General features: G+C 35.2%; 1 protein-coding gene across 5 annotated transcripts in view; it reads right to left on the bottom strand.

The window, feature by feature from the left end:
• LOC136806188 (rho guanine nucleotide exchange factor 18-like) overlaps positions 1–18470 on the bottom strand; it is a 76203-nt gene that overhangs the window by 6398 nt on the left and 51335 nt on the right. For all 5 annotated transcript variants that reach the window (XM_067062752.1, XM_067062758.1, XM_067062765.1 and 2 more), the window contains 5 exons: positions 4903–4974; positions 4302–4375; positions 2470–2508; positions 1038–1084; positions 278–650 (listed from right to left, as the gene is read on the bottom strand). In XM_067062752.1, the coding sequence (XP_066918853.1) occupies positions 278–650; positions 1038–1084; positions 2470–2508; positions 4302–4375; positions 4903–4974 (605 nt within the window). The remainder of the gene's footprint in view (positions 1–277; positions 651–1037; positions 1085–2469; positions 2509–4301; positions 4376–4902; positions 4975–18470) is intronic.

Raw genomic sequence — 18470 nt, 5'->3', positions numbered from 1 at the left:
TAGGGAAAACAAAGGAGTGGTGAAGCAATAGACCTTATCGGAGTTTTTTATTTTTCTATAAAAGCGATGCATTGTGGGACTGTTCCGAGTGTATTACGATCGAAATCTCTTAAGAATTCCTCGAGGGAATTCTATTGTAATACACTCGAAACAATCCCACAATGCATCGCTTTTTTAGAAAAATCAAAAACTCCGATAAAGTCTATTTGAGCAAAGAGATCCGTAAATAACTTTCTGCTTAACCGATACATCAACATAAAACGAGTGCAGGTTTTACCTGGGATACAGTAGACGTTAGACTGGTCATCGAAGTCGAATGTGAAGAAATAGAGGCTAGATCTTCCTGTGAACCCATAGCTTTGCTTTTCCATACGTTTAAAAGTGTCGTTTGCGATGGTTTCCTTTTCACAGCCGCCGAGTCGGTTTCCGTAAAATTCAGTGACGGCCGTCCAAGTGCGGGCCGCTGTGAAACGCTTCGATTGATATTGGTGAAGTTGGGAACGGTTTGTGAGCGAGAGGCGCTTGCACCTATGGTATTGCTACCTGAGGTGAGTGGCGAGGGTGAGGGACTTTGGATGGGACCGTCGGTGGGTGATGAAACCGTTGTGGAGAGTTGGTTGACTTCGATGATACACTGTTCGAGAATCTCCCTGGAAAAAGGAACAGCAGATATCAATTTAAAAAAATGCCATCGAACCAAGCTTTACAAAAACGGTGAAATGTATACATACACCCTTCTAGAAAAGGTAGAACAGCATCTATGACTACTTCCCAATAATGGCGACTTGTTGGTGTGTTTTTCTGCGACGGAGCTTGTAATTTGACTAGATCCTGAATGACTGGGGACGACGGTAAACCATTTTTATCGAACTCGATTCAGCGGGTAATTCAAAATCGTTTCAGTCACTCCGCCGTCCTCAAAAGTGCAAATACATAAAAAAAACTTTTTAGCTCGTTGTGTATGTAGGTCTATCATAACTCATAGAATCATAACTCATGGAGACCTCATATTGAATAAATCATTCAAACATTCCTACCTCCCGCTGACGATATCATTCGTTTTCAGTTCCATCGGTGAAGAAGCCTGGAAATAAGAAATGGTCACGTGATAAAAAAGCAAAGGAGATCCTATTTTTGATAGCAAATGAACTTTAGTTACTTCTTAAGGGCTCTGACCATAGTGAATTTTTCATAATTGCCGTGTTTAAAATGTGTTTTCTGACTGATGTAACCAACAAAACTATGGCATGTTATACATTTTCTGTTAAACAAACTATTCCTGAATCTGAAAATTCAAAAATTGCATTGAAAAAGTTTGATGAAGAAGAAAATGAAGACTTTTGCGAGGAAGAGTATTTCAACTTTGAAGAGCTTAGTTTCGGCGAAGAAAAAACATTTTGAAAATTTTTTCGCAGTAGATGGTGTATCTTTTACCGAACAATAAAAATTCTTGCGGAAAATTTTTGTAAATGCTTCTTTGTCTCGAAATCTTCAAAATAGTAGTTTTTCATCAATTTTTCATCTGGATTTTGCTTAAAAAAACAGTCATAACTTTTGACACATCTTTTTAGAAAAATTTTCCGCAAAATTTAAAATAGTTCAATTCTTTGCGGACAGTTTGAAAAAAGTTCGAAACAAAAAGGTTAATTACCCATTAAAACTTAGCACTTTTTATAAAAGAAGGTGATGCAACATATTATTAACGTCTTTTTAAAGTTCATAACGTCATTTTTGCAATCAAGTTCTTAATTACTCTTAAGGGATTTGAATAAAAAGCAATTTATAAAGGCAATTCTTTGTTAAAAGTGTTAAAGAATCTAAAACATAACTTTTATGTTCAGATACTAAAATCAATTTTCTGACTATGGTCAGAGCCCTTAACTATTCTTATCTTAATAAACTGAGGCCCCAAAGCCGTTTGCCTGATGCCGTGATAGGGACTTTTTTCTAGCGTGTGATTACGTGATTTGGAAATTTTTGTCTTCGTGATTGCGTGATGAAAGGTTAAAACGTGATCGTGATTTGAAAGATTTTTGAGCCGTGATACGTGATTTGGACTTTTCAAAGGGATGCATGATTACCAAATTTTTTTGCTATTTTAAAGTGATCGTGAGATTAAAGACAAAAAATTGCGTGATATCGTGATCAGAGTTACCGCTGGGGGCCTCTAAACTAACCAACAGTTTTAATTGTTCTTCTCTCGCCTATCATCTATTGAATGGATCAAAACAATACAGTAGAACAGATATAATGTTGAAGCGAGGCACTTAATTCATGATATGCACCATTGCAATGTCTTCTAATATTACATCACGGACCCAACAACTGATTGGCTGCAAGTGACGTAAAACCAATCAATACGTCACTTTCAACCAATCAGCTGTTGGGTCCGTAGAAGACATTGCAATGTTGCATATCATGAATTGAATAATTAATATGGAAGGAAATAAGTTTTCCAAACAGACATACCTTGATTATCGAACTATCATCCATACATTCGATCAAGTCCTACAAGAATCAGAATGATAGATTTTTATTGACGTGCATTTTTTTTATAAAAAGAGAAAAGCGAATAGGCTCCCTTACTCCCGGCTCCACAGACGGCCATCAGATGAATATGCTTACTTACTATTACGGGAGGAGTTTGTACTTTTACGGTGTGACGGGATTGGCCCTTTTTTAGTACGGTATTACGGGATTTGACGAAAAAAAAACGGGAAAACGGTATTTTAAAATCAGACAGTGACGGTATTTGGCCTTATTTTTTGTCATTATGCCGGTATTTGAGCCTGTACAAACCGGTGTGACGGTGTTATAATTTTTTTCAATTTTCGGGATTCCGGGATTCAGCAAAAATTTTGACGAGAAAACGGTATTTCGAACCCCTACAAACCCCCCCTATTACTTTTAATTCAAATACCCCATCCCCCCACCCGAAGAAAAAAACACAGAAATAGTTCCCTTTTTCGCACGACTTGTCTCATCGCGTTGGAGTGGGGGGATTCCAAATTTTTAGGTGTGACCGCTAGTAAAAATGACCTAATTTTAACTTAACCATATCATAAATTAGAATTTTTCATTGATAGTTTAAAACATATCCATGGTCAACAGAACAGAAGACGGTGGGAAAACCTTGCAACCTGACCGAATGACTCCTTAATACAGTTCACTCTCGCTAATTCGAACTCGAACTGGGAATCTTGTTTGTTCGAATTACAGAGAGATTCGAATTATAGAAACTATTTTAAGGGAGTTTTTTCTTTACGGTGACTTGAAACAAGATTCGAATAAAAGAAGTTCGAATTAACGAGAGTTTATTGTATGTAATGAGACCATGTCCGATGTTCGAAGCCCTACTATCTAACTTCACCTATTGACTTGAAAGGTGATGTTAGCGAAAAGTAGGAGAAATCTTTAATATAGCATATTACATTCACCTAAAACTCCATTGGGAAAGAAGTCAAGGTTATCTCTTTATGCAAAGTATAATAACACAATTCCTGTTTCACGTATAAATACATCCCTATCAATACGATCCAAGGAAACTTAGGTCCCCTCAGGTACCTCCTATTTAGTGAAAGTTTAGAAGTCTCAGAAACTTTGAGATTCTTGGAGGCAACTTCTATATTTTTGGCAAACAACAAGAAAACAATATACCTTTGACGAATGGACAATGTAGGAAGACTTTTAAGTTTTTTTAGAGTTTTAAAGTTTTTTTCATTAAATTTCGAAAATATATCATATACTTTAAGGGCAGAAAGTTTCGCGGAGTCAAAAAGTCGCGAAATTTAGCGAATTTAAGTTTCGCGAATTAGGGTTTTAGCCGAAATTTCACAGATAAAACTTTCGCGAATTCATATAAAATTTGCCCATTTTGGTAACAAAAACTCATAAAACACGCAAAAATTTAGCAAACAGTGCAAAACTGAGTAGAAAAGTTTACTTTTTCGCGAAAAGAAACTTTCGCGATTTTCAGGTTTAATTTCTTACCTGGCAGACCCTTTCGCGAAAAAGGATCAAAATTGCGAAAAACGCGAAAGTTTCTGCCCTTTAACTATAAAACACTAGATAGAGCTTCTCTATCAAACCCATGGCTGGTGAAACAAAATAGTGCACCATCTTTCCTAAAACCACAGCACAAGGCTCCCGCAAGCATAATTTTTAAAAGACTAGATGGAGATTTTTCGTTTCTAACTGATGCTAAAATCATTCGCATCCTTTCATAAAGTGTTATGAAAGTATGCGGATAATTAATGCTCAATCTAGTGTTTTATTTAAGATAACTGTGATCTTCTACTCACCCTCATTTCTGCTACAAGTCGATTTTTATCTGTAAACGTCCTTAACATCTTTTCATCTGCGCTTTGAAGGTTTTCTAAACATAGAGAGATGTACGAAAATTATAACTAACCTCTGTGTTATCTTTTTTTTCCGATGAGGTATTTGTATGCATCTAACAAATTATTGTTGTCAGTATGCCCGAAAAAAAAAAACAGCGGAAAGGTCTCGGAAATGCACCAGGAATGTTTTGCCAAGAATGAGAAAGTTTAGAAATACTACGGTAGGAGATTTGCCTCTGGCTATATCTCACTACTTTTTTCGCAAGTAAATTCTTCACTGATGAAATTCCATGTTGCATTTTTTCCAAGGGTGCATTTTTAATAAAAGTATGACAAGGGATTTCAATCTTTTAAAAATTGAGATGGGTAACTTATTTCTGGCACATCCAATAAAAAAGGGAGGGGAGGTCAAACCCGTCTGCGTAACGAACGAACGAACGAACATCAGTTAATTTATAGGACCTCCACCAAGGTAGGTCCAAAAAGGGAGGAGTTCAAACCCGTCTGCACATTCTTTTGTTGGGAAGGAAGGGCTAAATAAGAGAAAAATCATAAAGCATACCGATCATTTCTTTGAGTTTTTGCATTCGTTCTTCTTCTTCTCTTTTCGCTTCTTCTTCATTGTCCGTTTCTTCTATTGGAAAGAGATGAAAAATGTTGTTCAAGTCATCCGCTTTAAGGGGTTGATATGATTTGTTTGACTCATTTTTTGTTAATCATTTTTTGTTAATCAAAAATATTTTTTTATTGTTTTTCATAAGAGGTCTTGAGTCTCAAACTTGCAAAACCTTAAGAATTTTTTTTAGAATTATATTAAGCCTTTTTAAGTTTTTTTTTTAATTTTTTATTAATTTATATTTTTTTTAGTTCTCCATGAAATCTGTGATTATCAGTTTAGTTTCTTTCATTCCTCTTTTTTGCGCATTTTAAGACAATACTTTCTTTGTAATTCTAGAATCACGAAAGAGTATTTTATTCGAAGTTAAAAAGGGTAAATTACTCCAATTTTCACGCCTTTGAAATGAATTTATTAAAGGTTTTTACGGGAATAAAAGGAGCTTTTTTAGGCAGTGTCTTCATACTGAGTCAGATAAATTAAAGCTACTTTTTTACGCAATGATATCCTGCAAACAAGTGAAAGATCGAAAGTTGTTTCGAGATGTGACCTCACATTCTATTGCTTTTGTAAACAAAAAAATAGCAAATTTACAATCGAATGTTTTGATTATAAGATAGAAAATGTTCTATTTATTATAAACATAAAAACATTCGAAGGAGTATCAGTTAAAGTCCCTTTACTCGAGGAACGTTTTTTTTATTCAATGTATTTTCATTTTTTTCAAAACCTTTTTCTATAATCTTGTCGCACTTGTTTTTACTACATCAGCATCATCCGACCTTTCAATCAAAACTAAACCTTTAATTCGCTCAACAACAATATCCATAAAGTGTTTTTCTTGACTAATTTGCATGGAATTTTAAAAATCTTGGTGAGTGCACTTGCAATACTTTCAAAAATACGACCAGTATTGGAAAACAACAACTCCTCATTTATTAGACGCCGTTATTTGACTTCTTTGTCAGCCTAACGATGTCGGGTCGCCCAAATAAGCACGTGGGATGCAAAAAACCCAACATCAAAATCAGATGAAAATAGGCGAAAAGAGTGTTTTATATTTTCCAAACCAAGTTTAGCTCTTGAACACAACAGGTCTGAGCAGGACACTTTCGGAGTTCCTATGTTTGTTTCTATTGGAGATTTAGAGCTTTCAATTGCATAAAATAATTCTTTGATTGCTGATCGGCTTGGATCACTAACCTGATAACAGATGTGGAGTTTTCTCAACGCAACACGCTTAAGCTCTAAAGATAGCTGAAAATTAACATCTGAAGAAAATGGTAATGGCAATTATCTTTCTTTCTTTCTTCCTGTTTTTTTCTGCTGTAATCGTCGTGCTGTTTTTTCTCTTAAGTTTTACTATAGTAAGTAAGTAAGTCTGCGACCGCAGTCGGAGGCGACCCGAAGGCTCCTCTTTCGATAGCTATCTACCCGAAGGTAGGAGAGGGCGCCACTCTTTCTCCTTGGATTTCTCCACTACCCTTGATCCTTCTCTTAATTGCTGAGCATCAAGCAGAGAGGCATCAAGTACCATTTTGGGAATCTTTGGTATGACCCGGCTGGGGGTTGAACCCACAACCTTGCGAACCGTAGCCGGATGCTCTACCACTGTACTACGGTCGCTTACTATAGTAGGGGGGGGAGCCTGGGGTTTCGTGACATCTTTTTTACGACATATCCATTTTTAGTCTATTCCAAAGAACAGTATATTACAAGATATTTTTGAGAGGGAGGACGCGGATTAGGCCCGGAAAAACTTTTTGTGACCAAAATAGGTACGCCAAATGCAAAACTGCAAGGGAAAATAAGAGGTAAAGAAATAGCTTATTTTCAAAAAATCAAAATAAACGAAATTGATTGGTACCATCTGATAGAGCATGAAATTCTGAGCAAAAGATTGTATTATAACAACTCTCTAACTAAAACACACAAAGAAATACAGCAGCTTTAAGACCAACTAACTGTCAGCTCTACTCAGGGGGGGGGGTCGGTACTAAAATTTCTGACATCATGACTTTTAGTGACGTGGTGGTATTACAAAAAAGGCCTTAAAGCATTACCATGTGTACTAAAATCCCAAATTAGGTAGGGTCTTTAAGAAATTTAAGAAAAATTTAAGTACATAAGTACTAAAAATCACCAAATGTTAGGAAATTTAACTATTGACCAAGCATTTTAGGCAAAATGAAAAAAATAAAAACTTTCTATATAAGATTTAAACACCCCTGTGTTTCAAATTAAGCAAAAATTTCGTTCCCGGTGGGAAAATACCCTTGAATTTCAGCCCCACTAGGAAATTGACTTTGATTTCATCCCCACTCGAAATTCCATGTTAAAAAAATTGCACTCCAAAACCACCCCCACTGGGTTTTTTAACCTTGGAACAATAGAATTTCTATCCCATTAGCATTTCAATGGGAATTTTTATCCCCACTGAGGAAGAAGGTTCCATTCGGGGTTGTGAAACAGGGGTGTATTTAATGTTCTGCTTTTATATACTATGGAATAAATAATGTTTCTTGAAGTTGAATGCTTTGTTTTTGTAAAGAACCATGGATAACTGGATAGAAAAGAAATAGCAAGCTGTAAATTAGAGGTGAAAAATAACCAATCAATCTTTGCAATAAAACTAAAGTAGAGCAGAGCAAAAGTGTCTTGACTGTTTCTGAGTCTTTCTCTAGAACCCTAGAATAGAGAGAGATAGATCAGGTTCATTGACAGCTTAAATAACCAGAGTTGGCATTTTGTTGAAAGTCCAAAGACCGCCATTCTCTGAAGCAAATTACAAAATAAGCCTAATTTAGGTGGTCACTATGCTAAAATGTCAAAACAAATTTTAGTACATGTGTACTGAAATTCCTTTTTCAAAAATTAGGTGGGGGTATGTCAAAAATCGTCAAAAAACCTTTTAGTACTCATATGTGTCTTGGATTTTAGTACCGACCCCCCCCTGTTCTACTGTGATTTGACGTCAAATCTTGTCTTCATCGTACTGACGTCGGTATGTTTTCGAACTGCAAGCGGCTGTATTTCTTTGTGTGTTTTAGTCAGAGAGTTGTTGTACCAGTACATTTTTTTGGGAACCCTAAACCGGGAACCCTAAACCGGGAACCCCAAAGTGGGAACCCAAAAATATGAATCCAAAAGTGGGAACCGTAAAGTGGGAACCCCAAGTGGGAACCTCAAGGTGAGAACCCTTAAAATGGGAACCCCTAAAGTGGGAACTCAAAAGTTGAAACCCTAAAGTGGGAGCCCTAAAGTGGTACTGGTAACACCAAAGTTAGAACCCTAAAGTGGAAACCCAAAGTGGGAACCCTAAAGTGGAAACCCAAAGTGGGAACCCTAAAGTAGAAACCCAAAGTGGGAACCCCAAAGTGGAAACCCCAAGGTGGGAGCCCAAAGTGGGAACCCCAAGCTAGGAGCTCTAAGTGGGGACCTTAGGAAAACTTATCAAATTGTGTCTTTAGTCCATGATTAAACATTCTTTTACGCATTTCGTTATTGATTATAGAAGTTGACAATCATATATAATACAGTTTAAAGTCTCCATTTTTCGAATGCAAAGCAAGTAATACGGAGTTATTTAGGTTTGATTAGGCAATAAGACATAAGTTGATTTATTTGAAATTTCAAGTTTAAAGCACAACAAAACAGATAAAATGACTCAGCCTAACTCACACGGCTATAAGTGACCTCAAGATATCTGATATCTCAAGAATATTTATTTATATCTTTTATCTTTTTTAGTTAGTTTATTCTATTTTGAGGCTCAGCTGTTCTTATTTTTTTGGCACTTTGAGCCTTTTGATCTAGAAAAGTTGAGACTTTGGTTAATACATTTTCTTTCTCAGTTTGAAGAGCTCTATCACGTGGTATAAGTCTTTTTGTGATTTTGAAGACCCCCAAAAATTATGAATTTTTAGGGCTAACAATTTTACTTAAAAACGCAAAAAATCGCAAACTTGGTAAAAACTGCTGGTTTTCAAGCTTGGTAACATTTAAATTCCAAATCAGCACCCTAAATTGACTAAAATCAATGGTCAAAGCTTGTTCACCGGTATTTTGAAAAAAAGTGAAACGTTTTGAGGGGGGTTGGTCACGGCGTAATAAGTGTGTTTCTAGAAAACAAAACAAACCATCGCGCTCCATAGCATAGATAAAGATTCGCTTTTTGAGTCAAAAGTTTGCTTGGGCCAACTTTTACCTATGATGGCACCCTTCTTTCATGCAAAAAAAGAGAAAAATTTAATGATCCAATTTTTCATTAAGTCCAGAAAACCCTATTTTTTTCGAGGGTCACATTTTCATTTTTTGGGCAAAATATCTGAAAAATTTAATGAGCCAAGGTTATAACGAACGAACAAACGGACAATGGTTAATTTATAGGACCTCCACCGAGGAAGGTATCCAAAATAATAAAAATAATAATTAGGCCGAGAACATTGATATATGCTTATAAATAGTGATTCTTTTATAGATAAAGATAGATAAAGACCTCCATGTAGTTTTGAATAAAATACTTAACTAAAAATAATACACACTGTTGAAAAGATAATCCAGACCACTTTTGAAAAAAAAGAAAACCCTGTTGGGAACTTCATTATAAACTATGCTTTGATGCATAATCTCCCCGTAGAACTCATTAAGTGATAATTGATAAAGGTTTTCAAAGTCCCATGTTTTTTACTGTCCTCTTTCGAGACTTACTATTAGTCTGAGTGGTTATAAAATTTTGGCCGTGTAAAACTATTCTTGCCTTTGTGTACAAGTTATGTTATTTAGCAAACTAGGCTGCCTGCACTATTATCAAGTGATTTCTTGTTAATCTCGTGGTTCAGATTGAAATTTTTGAATCAGAAGGGCTGTCGCTGCTGCTACTAGATTTTCTAACGATTAGGAAAAGCTTTAACCTTGAAATTCATAATGTTAGAAATGTCAATCAAATGAGATATGAGATTAAAGCTTGAATGACAGTTTGGTAGGAAAGATTATTGCACTGCAAGGACAATTGGTTGAAAGATATTCGTCCGCTAAGTCACATTTAGAATCTCAAATGTGTCTAAGTCTTACAGGTCCAATGACGGAAAAAAATCCGCGTCAGCATTTCATTTTCATTGGGAACAAGATCAGAAAAATTATAAAAATTTAAGGAGAGCTCAGCCTGAGCCAAAAATTACGTGTATACAACATGTGGCTAAAAAAAATACTTTTATACTAAGAAAAAAAGAAAGGAAAAATAATTGATAAAAAAATCACTCTCGGAGGAATGATACCTGAATAGTTAAGGATTAAATGTGGTGAATGGTTTAATACCTCCTGTGTTGAACAGAATGTGGAAGCTAGGCAACGATAATAAGTATTGTCCACTGAACGGAAAGAATAAACACAGTAAAACAGAGAAAATGAATTAGCATCGGATTAAGCATCCATTATAGCTTTCCTTTTCATTAAAACGGAAATAGAACTTACTTAAACCTTCGAGAATCTTTCTATTTTTTTACTAGGGAAAGTATATAAGTTCCCACTTTAGGTTCCCAGGTTCCCCCATCCCACTTTTCAGGTGTTCATTTAGGTTCCCCACTTTAGGTTCCCAGGTTCCCCCATCCCACTTTTCAGGTGTTCATTTAGGTTCCCACTTTAGGTTCCCAGGTTCCCCCATCCCACTTTTCAGGTGTTCATTTAGGTTCCCACTTTAGGTTCCCAGGTTCCCCCATCCCACTTATCCGGTATGCCATATTTTTGTTGTTATTTTTTTGTATTTATTTTTCATCCCTTTTATGTTGCCGCCTTCTGCTTTAATTTTTTCGGCTCTGAGGAAACCCCAATATTTAAAACATGCTTTAATTTTTCAGTGTGACCCCCCCCCCCATCAAAACGATATTTAACACAACTGATTGGTTGTATCTAAGTGACGTAAAATATGCCAATCACTCGCAACCAATCAGCTGTCGACGATCGATAATTAACACAACTGATTGGTTGTATCTAAGTGACGTAAAATATGACAATCACTTGCAACCAATCAGCTGTCGACGATCGACTGAACGTCGAGTATAAAATGAAAGTACGAGTATGAAAGTTCTTTTCTCCTCAATATGGCAGCAAGTAACGTAGGACCTTTTGATGGTTCATGGAGAGTCAATGAAGACGATGATTGGTATGTTTCGCAATTTGGAGGAGCCCGTGAATTTGGAAGAGTAGGTGAACTTACCCTTGGAATGAGCCCCAATTATCTTTTCCATCCTGGTGATCGCAGGTGCATAAATAGATTGGTGGACCGTTTTAAATTTGTAAATGCAAACCATCCCTGTATAATTGCTGTTTCCAACAACAAAGCGTTCTTCAATTTAACATGGGACAAAATATCACCCGAAATGTTTGGAAGCAAAGGACGGGGAGGAGGTAAGCGTATCCGCTTACTTCAAACATATGCATTTGGTAAAGCTGCACAACATCTTCGTATCCCTTTCCGTGCTGATATGGATGTTTTACGTTATCTTTGATGATTTTTGAATGAATATTTTTTGAATGAATATTTTTTGAATGAATATTTTTTGAATGAATATTTTTTGAATGAATATTTTTTGAATGAATATTTTTTAGTATGATGATGTCGGAAAAAATTACAAAAATACAAATTAATCGTTTATTAACCTTTAGACACCGCTGTTTTTAAAAACAGCGCGCGCTGCTGCCGCTGTTTTTTTCATGAAAATGGAGGTTTCAGGGCTGAAGAAGCTCATTTCATCTCAGAATCGGTTTCGGTGAAGCACACTTTCTCACCAAAATCGACACTCTGGCCACAACAGGTAAATTAAGTCGTCCTGTTGCTCTAAAATTGGCCCTGCACTTACCCTAAGCCTGTAAAATTACTACAATAATCATAACAGACTCTCTATCATGTAAATTCAAGCAATAAAACACCAGAATAGTGGAAAAACTGAGGCAAAACAGCCCTGAGTTGTTGGAGTTAGAGATTTAGCATCTAGCATTTTAGGCAGGAAATACCCCCTAAAACCCCTTCAAACCACATAGAAACTGCCAATAAAGGTTCTCTATCTCATATAATGATATTTATATGCTGAAACGAAGAAAAAACCAGACATAAACATGACTTTTCAGTCCAAAAATCCATCAAACACCCTCAGTCCACCACTAAAACGATGTTTTGTTGACATTTGAAAAATACACCGACATTGAGTTCCAATATCTCGAGATGTATAAAAGCAGGACCCGTAAAATTTTAAATGAATGAACCTTCACCCCTATCCTGTCTGCTAAATTTTACAGAATAGAAAAATTCAAACTGGTCTTTATTTTATTAAACTTTGAAAGGACCCCAGTATCAAAACGTACGTGGTACGTCTCTCGGTATGTATATATGACGTACGTGGTACGTCTCTCGGCGTCTAAAGGTTAATCAATAACCTCAGCTTTTTTTCCTTCATTATGCCCTTGTGGAATGTTTGAACTACACAAAACATATCAAGAGAGAGAAGAAACACGCTTATGAGATAAGATTTGGCAAAGAAAAGTTGAAGGATAACTTTTTCTTTATATTTTAGGGGGTCTTATTTAAAGTTAGGTAGCTACTCCTGGAATTTTCCAAATATAATGTGTGCATCGTTATGAAAAGTATAGAAGTGTGGCTTTCTTGTGGTGCATAGATCTTTTGCATACATACAGGATTTAAATTCTAGTAGAGCACTTAAAATTTTGAATTTTCAGTTTGAAAACTTCCGAGAATTTGTCCTCTATTTTGTTTTTACAGCAAGAAAGTAATATACATCATGTAATACCGTATTGGAAAACAAAACGTCAGCTTTGGAAAGAAAACACAGAAAAAATTGGATGAGTAGAGTGTGTGGAAGGAAAGTTGTATTTGATTACAAAACAGTATTTCTTCAACATTTTGGAATCAGACTTTACACACAAGGTAAATTATTTTTTTTTAAAGAGTCTCCCTATTCCTGGCTATTTTTTGTAAGCCAGAGAGGGTATTATGTTTTCAGTTTTTCTTTGGGATGGCAAGAATTGACCAAAAGGGAGTTTACTGTTGGTCCATGAGTATCTTTTAATTAGTCAGAGAAAATTTTCATCCCATTCCTTCAAGTCGCTTAGCTGTCACTGTCACGTTCCCCACACCAAAGCATATGCACCATCTGTAATGGAGCTTATTGATTGTGGTAAAGGAAGGAAGAATGATGGAAAAATTAAATAGAAAACGTTGGATGAAGTAATGATGTGACCGTCGAAAAGTTTTAAAAGATACCATGCAACATAGTGTCCTCTCCCCCCCCCCTTTATAAAGGGGGGGGAATCAATTTTCCAGTTTTGAATGGGTGAGGGGGGAAAATGAAAATTTGAATAGTAAAGGGGGGAAAAAAAGAGGGGGGAAAACATCGATAGTTGGCAAATTTGGTGGGGGGAAGTGTGAAATCACTTCAATTTTATCTCAGCAACCAAGGTCAGTCCACATGATATCATGTGATTAGATCATGATTGAAAATTAACCAATTTTCGTCTATTTTGTCTAGTATTCCTTTTGCAGCAAAATTTTATGTCTGTGTCAGGTTGAAATTTGAGAAACTTATACGGGTATATGGGGGGGGGAATGATATTTTCAGAATTTTCTGGGGGGGAAACAAAAAAGAGGGGGGAAACTAAAAAACTGAAAAGTCATAGGGGGGAAAAAAAGAGGGGGGAGATTTGAAAAAATCAAGAATTTGGAGGGGGGAACAAACCCTGGAGGACACTATGTGCAACCTGTCAAGAAATAACTTATTGAACAATATGGAACAATTATCATGTTCAACCTGCTATTGATTTAACATTGAAATTTAAATGAGGATTTCTCATGGGAAATGTTTGTAAAGGCCTGTACATGGTCAGGAGTACTCAACAATTTTGGTTTGTACTGTCTCGAAAATTGTCAAATAAAAACTTTAATGAGAATTCAGAATTACTGTAATGCAATCCTTGAAATTATGTTTATCCTCGAGATGTTTTGAAAAGAAAAACTCGAAAGAAAATTAACAGTGCTAGTTTCAATACAACAAAACACATAAAGTTAATGTTTTTTAATGTATTTTTTTTTATTTGCCAACACTTTTGATAACAAACAAAGTTATAGGATTATTTTTCTGAAAGATTTTATTTTATCTTTAAATGATATATATTAAATATATTTATATTGATCCGATGATATTGAAAAATCTTACTTCGTCAGTTATTCATGATGAAGTAAATGGGGTTTCTGGTTTTAATTTTGTTTATAATTTGAAACCTTTTTTAAAATTTAACATTTACATACAAAAATGTGAGAAATGATTTTTCGTCTTGGGGGAAGCCACACTGGAAAATTAAAGCATGCTTTATTTCGTTGCCATAGAAACAAGTAATTAAAGCAGAAAATTTATATGTGACCGCTTCATGCTTTGTTCATTTCTCTTGCTTTAAAAATTATAGCGAAGTTCTGACCCCACTTTAATTTTACTTTAGCTGCTTGTAGACGATTTTTATAATAAGTCTATTATTTTCTTGTGTAAATAAAAATTGGATTTTTCCGCACATGCCGTATGGAAGAAAACAAATAATATCAACAAATAATGTTTTGATAGAAGATAATTTTTTGTTTTTGTTTTTTGTTGTGTTTATTTCTCAACCCTTTTATGTTGCCGAAAAAAAACAACAGTATAATTGTAAAAGGGCTATATTATATATTTCATGTTATTAATTACTTTCAACACTTCTGTATGATTTTATACTTTATCTTTGGGGAAAAAATACAAATTAGGCGAGACCAACTTAATTTGTTGTTCTACGGGCCCGACTGACCCTATTTTTGCTAAATCAAAAAAATAATAATGTTGAATTTCCACTACAATATATTTTACACACTATGTACTGAAAGAATCAAATTTGAACAAAGCTGAAAATTAATTCAAGAAATTGAAAAATTTAGAAAATCAAGCGTTCACTAAGATTTTAATGATCTTCATCGAAGATACAAAAAGTGAATTTTTGAACCAGATATTTTTTGGAAAACATTTTCGGTAAATAAAAAATTTATTCTTATTTTACCGATCGACCGACCCATATTAGACTAACGATCTGCAAGTATAACAACAAATTAAATTGGTCTCGCCTTAGTCGTTTATTTATCAACAACCTCAGCTTTTTTTCGTTCATTATACTGGAATGGTTTGATTGATAAAGAAATCAGAAAAAAAACAGTATAATTGTAAAAGGGCTATATTTTATATTTCATGTTATTTATTACTTTCAACACTTCTGTATGATTTTATACTTCATCTTTGGGGAAAAAATACAAAAATAAAAATTAGTCGTTTATTTTTGGCCATTTTTTTTGAAACTGTAAAAACGAGTTTGAGGACTCTTTTGAGGACTATTCTTGAAGGCATTTTCCTTCATCCGCTCCTTAAAATCTTCAGTTTAGTTCAGATATTCCTTGAATCAAAATCAATTTCAGAAAATCCTGAGCACAATTTCTTCCGCTTTTTGCTCCGGCCTAGGAGCCTTTAATTCTCTCTTCCGACAATCGTCAAGACATTTTTTGTCTGTTTATCTAATCCGATGATATATTCCGATTTAACAAAAACGGATCACTGATTCCGATAATACTGTGATTTGATTGGCCGAAAAGTATTTAGAAAAAGATGGCTATCGAAAGGTCGTGGACTGGTGAGCTGTGAATACTGGCAGATCTCAGTGAAAAATTGATCATTTTCATTCTTATTCATGATGTTTTGGACATGATTTGTGAGAAGTTTGATGGTGCGTTGTACTGCTACTGTATACTGAATTCAAATACGTGTGTTTCTCATGATTTTATGCTGTAAAAATGATCTATTTTGCCTTTTGGATTTTCAAACTTGACAATGAAACTTTCAAACACACAGCCATTGATACACAGTATTTTTTGTGGTGTTATGCATGGCTGAAATTGATCCTGTTTTGGACTTTGTTATTGTCGTATTCATCATCGGTTGGCGACCGTTCCTTTTGATTTTTCAAACCCGACACAGATTTTTTTACAAACATATCACTATGAGAATTCAATAAAGGATACTGAAACACAGTTCCTGTGTAAATTTTAACAAGATTGGAGAAATTTTCACAGTCAGACAGTATTATGGCTGAAAATTATCATTTTTGGCGACCATTCCTTTTGATTTTTCAAACCCGACACAGATTTTTTACAGACATATCACTATGAGAATTCAGTAAAGGATACTAAAACACAATTCCTGTGTAAATTGAACAAGATCGGAGAAATTTTCACAGTATTATGGCTGAAAATGATTGTTTTGGACTTTGTCGTAATTTCGTCGCGGCTGGCCATTCCATTCCTTTTGATTTTTCAAACCCGACACAGATTTTTTACAAACATATCACTATGAGAATTCAGTAAAGGATACTAAAACACAATTCCTGTGTAAATTTGAACAAGATCGGAGAAATTTTCACAGTATTATGGCTGAAAATGATCGTTTTGGACTTTGTCGTAATTTCGTCGCGGCTGGCGACCATTCCTTTTGATTTTTCAAACCCGACACAGATTTTTTACAAACATAAAACTATGAGAATTCAGTAAAGGATACTAAAACACAATTCCTGTGTAAATTTGAACAAGATTGGAGAAATTTTCACAGTAATTACGGCTGAAAATGATCGTTTTTGGACTTTGTCGTAATTTCGTCGCGGCTGGCGACCGTTCCAAGTATTATCCCAGCAGAAAAAATAATGCTTAGCTGAAAACCCGTGGCTTAATGGAATAAACTTTTGCGGGGATTAAATTTTGCTGATTTCGTGGATTTGGGTGTCATCCGCGAAATTAAGTCTCAATGGAAATTTGGAAAGGCCTCATCCGCGAAATATTTCTAAACAAAACTCAAAATTTGTCAAACAAATACTTTTTGATGTTTACTGGCATCAAAGAAGTGCTAATATAATGTGTATTTCAACAACCAAAATGCACGATTTGACAGTTAAGTCACAAAATCGTGAAAATATTGCCACCCGCGAAAGTAAGTCCCTGCAAAATTTTTAAATTTCGCGGGTAGGCCCAATCGTGAAATTAATCCTCGCGAAAGTTTATCCCATTAACGAAATTATCGGACCAATCAAATCAACGGCGCATCATTGCTTCGCTATTGGCAAAGTTAGAAATAAATAATTTATAAGAACTTGGAAATATTGACTTCTAAATGTTTATCTCCTTTAGCTCCAATTTTGAACTTTTTAGTTGAGGATGAGTGGGCGGGGGATGGGCTTGGTTGTTTAAGCAAGAAAGTGCATGTGTAATCACTTAGAAGAGCTAAACTTCCAGCTGGTTTATTTATTCGTTAAGATTATTTCTCATACTCGCTCTGCAATAGATTTATTGCTTTGCTTTCTGATCTGTTCTGATTAGTAGTTTGTGGGCAACGTTCGAACACAACTAACTCAACAAGCTCATCTTTCACATCTTTTAATCTCTAAAGCCGGAGCTTCCAGCGCAGCTGGTTTATTCTACATTTCAAAAAAAAACTACAGAAGCTTTTTATAAATACGAAGCTAGAATGGGCTATTCCATTATTCATTCCATGGACGAACCTTTTCAAGTCAAAATAAAATTCTTGGAAATGTGAGGATACCCCCTGGAAAATGGCAATATTTGCAAAGAAACCCTTGGAAAAATTTATTTTTACACTTTTTACACTAAAGTGACGGTGAACGAACTAAAATCTGTCTTTTACCCCCTGGAAAATGAAAAAAAAACTCTTTTAGAAATGTTAAACCACCCTCAGTATGGAGATAAAATGAAATGGCCCTTTGGAGCCGTTCATAATTCATGTAGTACAGTATTATAGTTGTTTGAAAATACCGTAATAGCACTCCGCATCTAACACGTCATAATACATCTTTTTCCAGTTAGCCGTTTCGTATAAAAAGTCACCAAAATTTCGAGTAAACAAACCATCCCATTGGCTAAAAGCAAAAACATAAACAAAAACATAAACAAAAAAATGTGCTTTCTGTGCTCTTACTCTGGACATTTTTTTGTTTGTGTTTATGCTTTTAGCCAATGAGATGGTTTGTTTACTCGAAATTTTGGTGACTTTTTATACGAAGCAGCTAACCGTAAAAAGGTGTATTATTTCAACTAGAAATTAGTACGATTTCCAATCCAACAGTTCATTTCGAAAAGATTGGAAAAACCGTGAGAGTTATTAGTCTACCTTTTTTGATTTTATAAGTAATTAACGAGCAAGAGCACCTAACGCAAAGGAGGATGGGATTGCAAGTCGTACAAGCGAATAAATTTATGCAAATTTTAGATTCACCGCGGTGTGGTATTGTTACGGAGAAATATTAGGCTGTATGAAACACTGGGAGCATCCCTTGTTCCACGAGAGCTCAAGCCCGACACAAAGAAGCTTGCGTGTCATGAAAACAAAGTATTTTTCAGAAAACAAAAGAAAGATTCGTCGGACAGACTTGGACTG

Source organism: Clytia hemisphaerica, unplaced genomic scaffold (assembly GCF_902728285.1).
Source record: "Clytia hemisphaerica strain Z4C2 unplaced genomic scaffold, Clytia hemisphaerica genome assembly, whole genome shotgun sequence".
Classification (NCBI taxonomy): domain Eukaryota; kingdom Metazoa; phylum Cnidaria; class Hydrozoa; order Leptothecata; family Clytiidae; genus Clytia; species Clytia hemisphaerica.
This window is presented reverse-complemented; position numbering and strand designations above follow the sequence as displayed.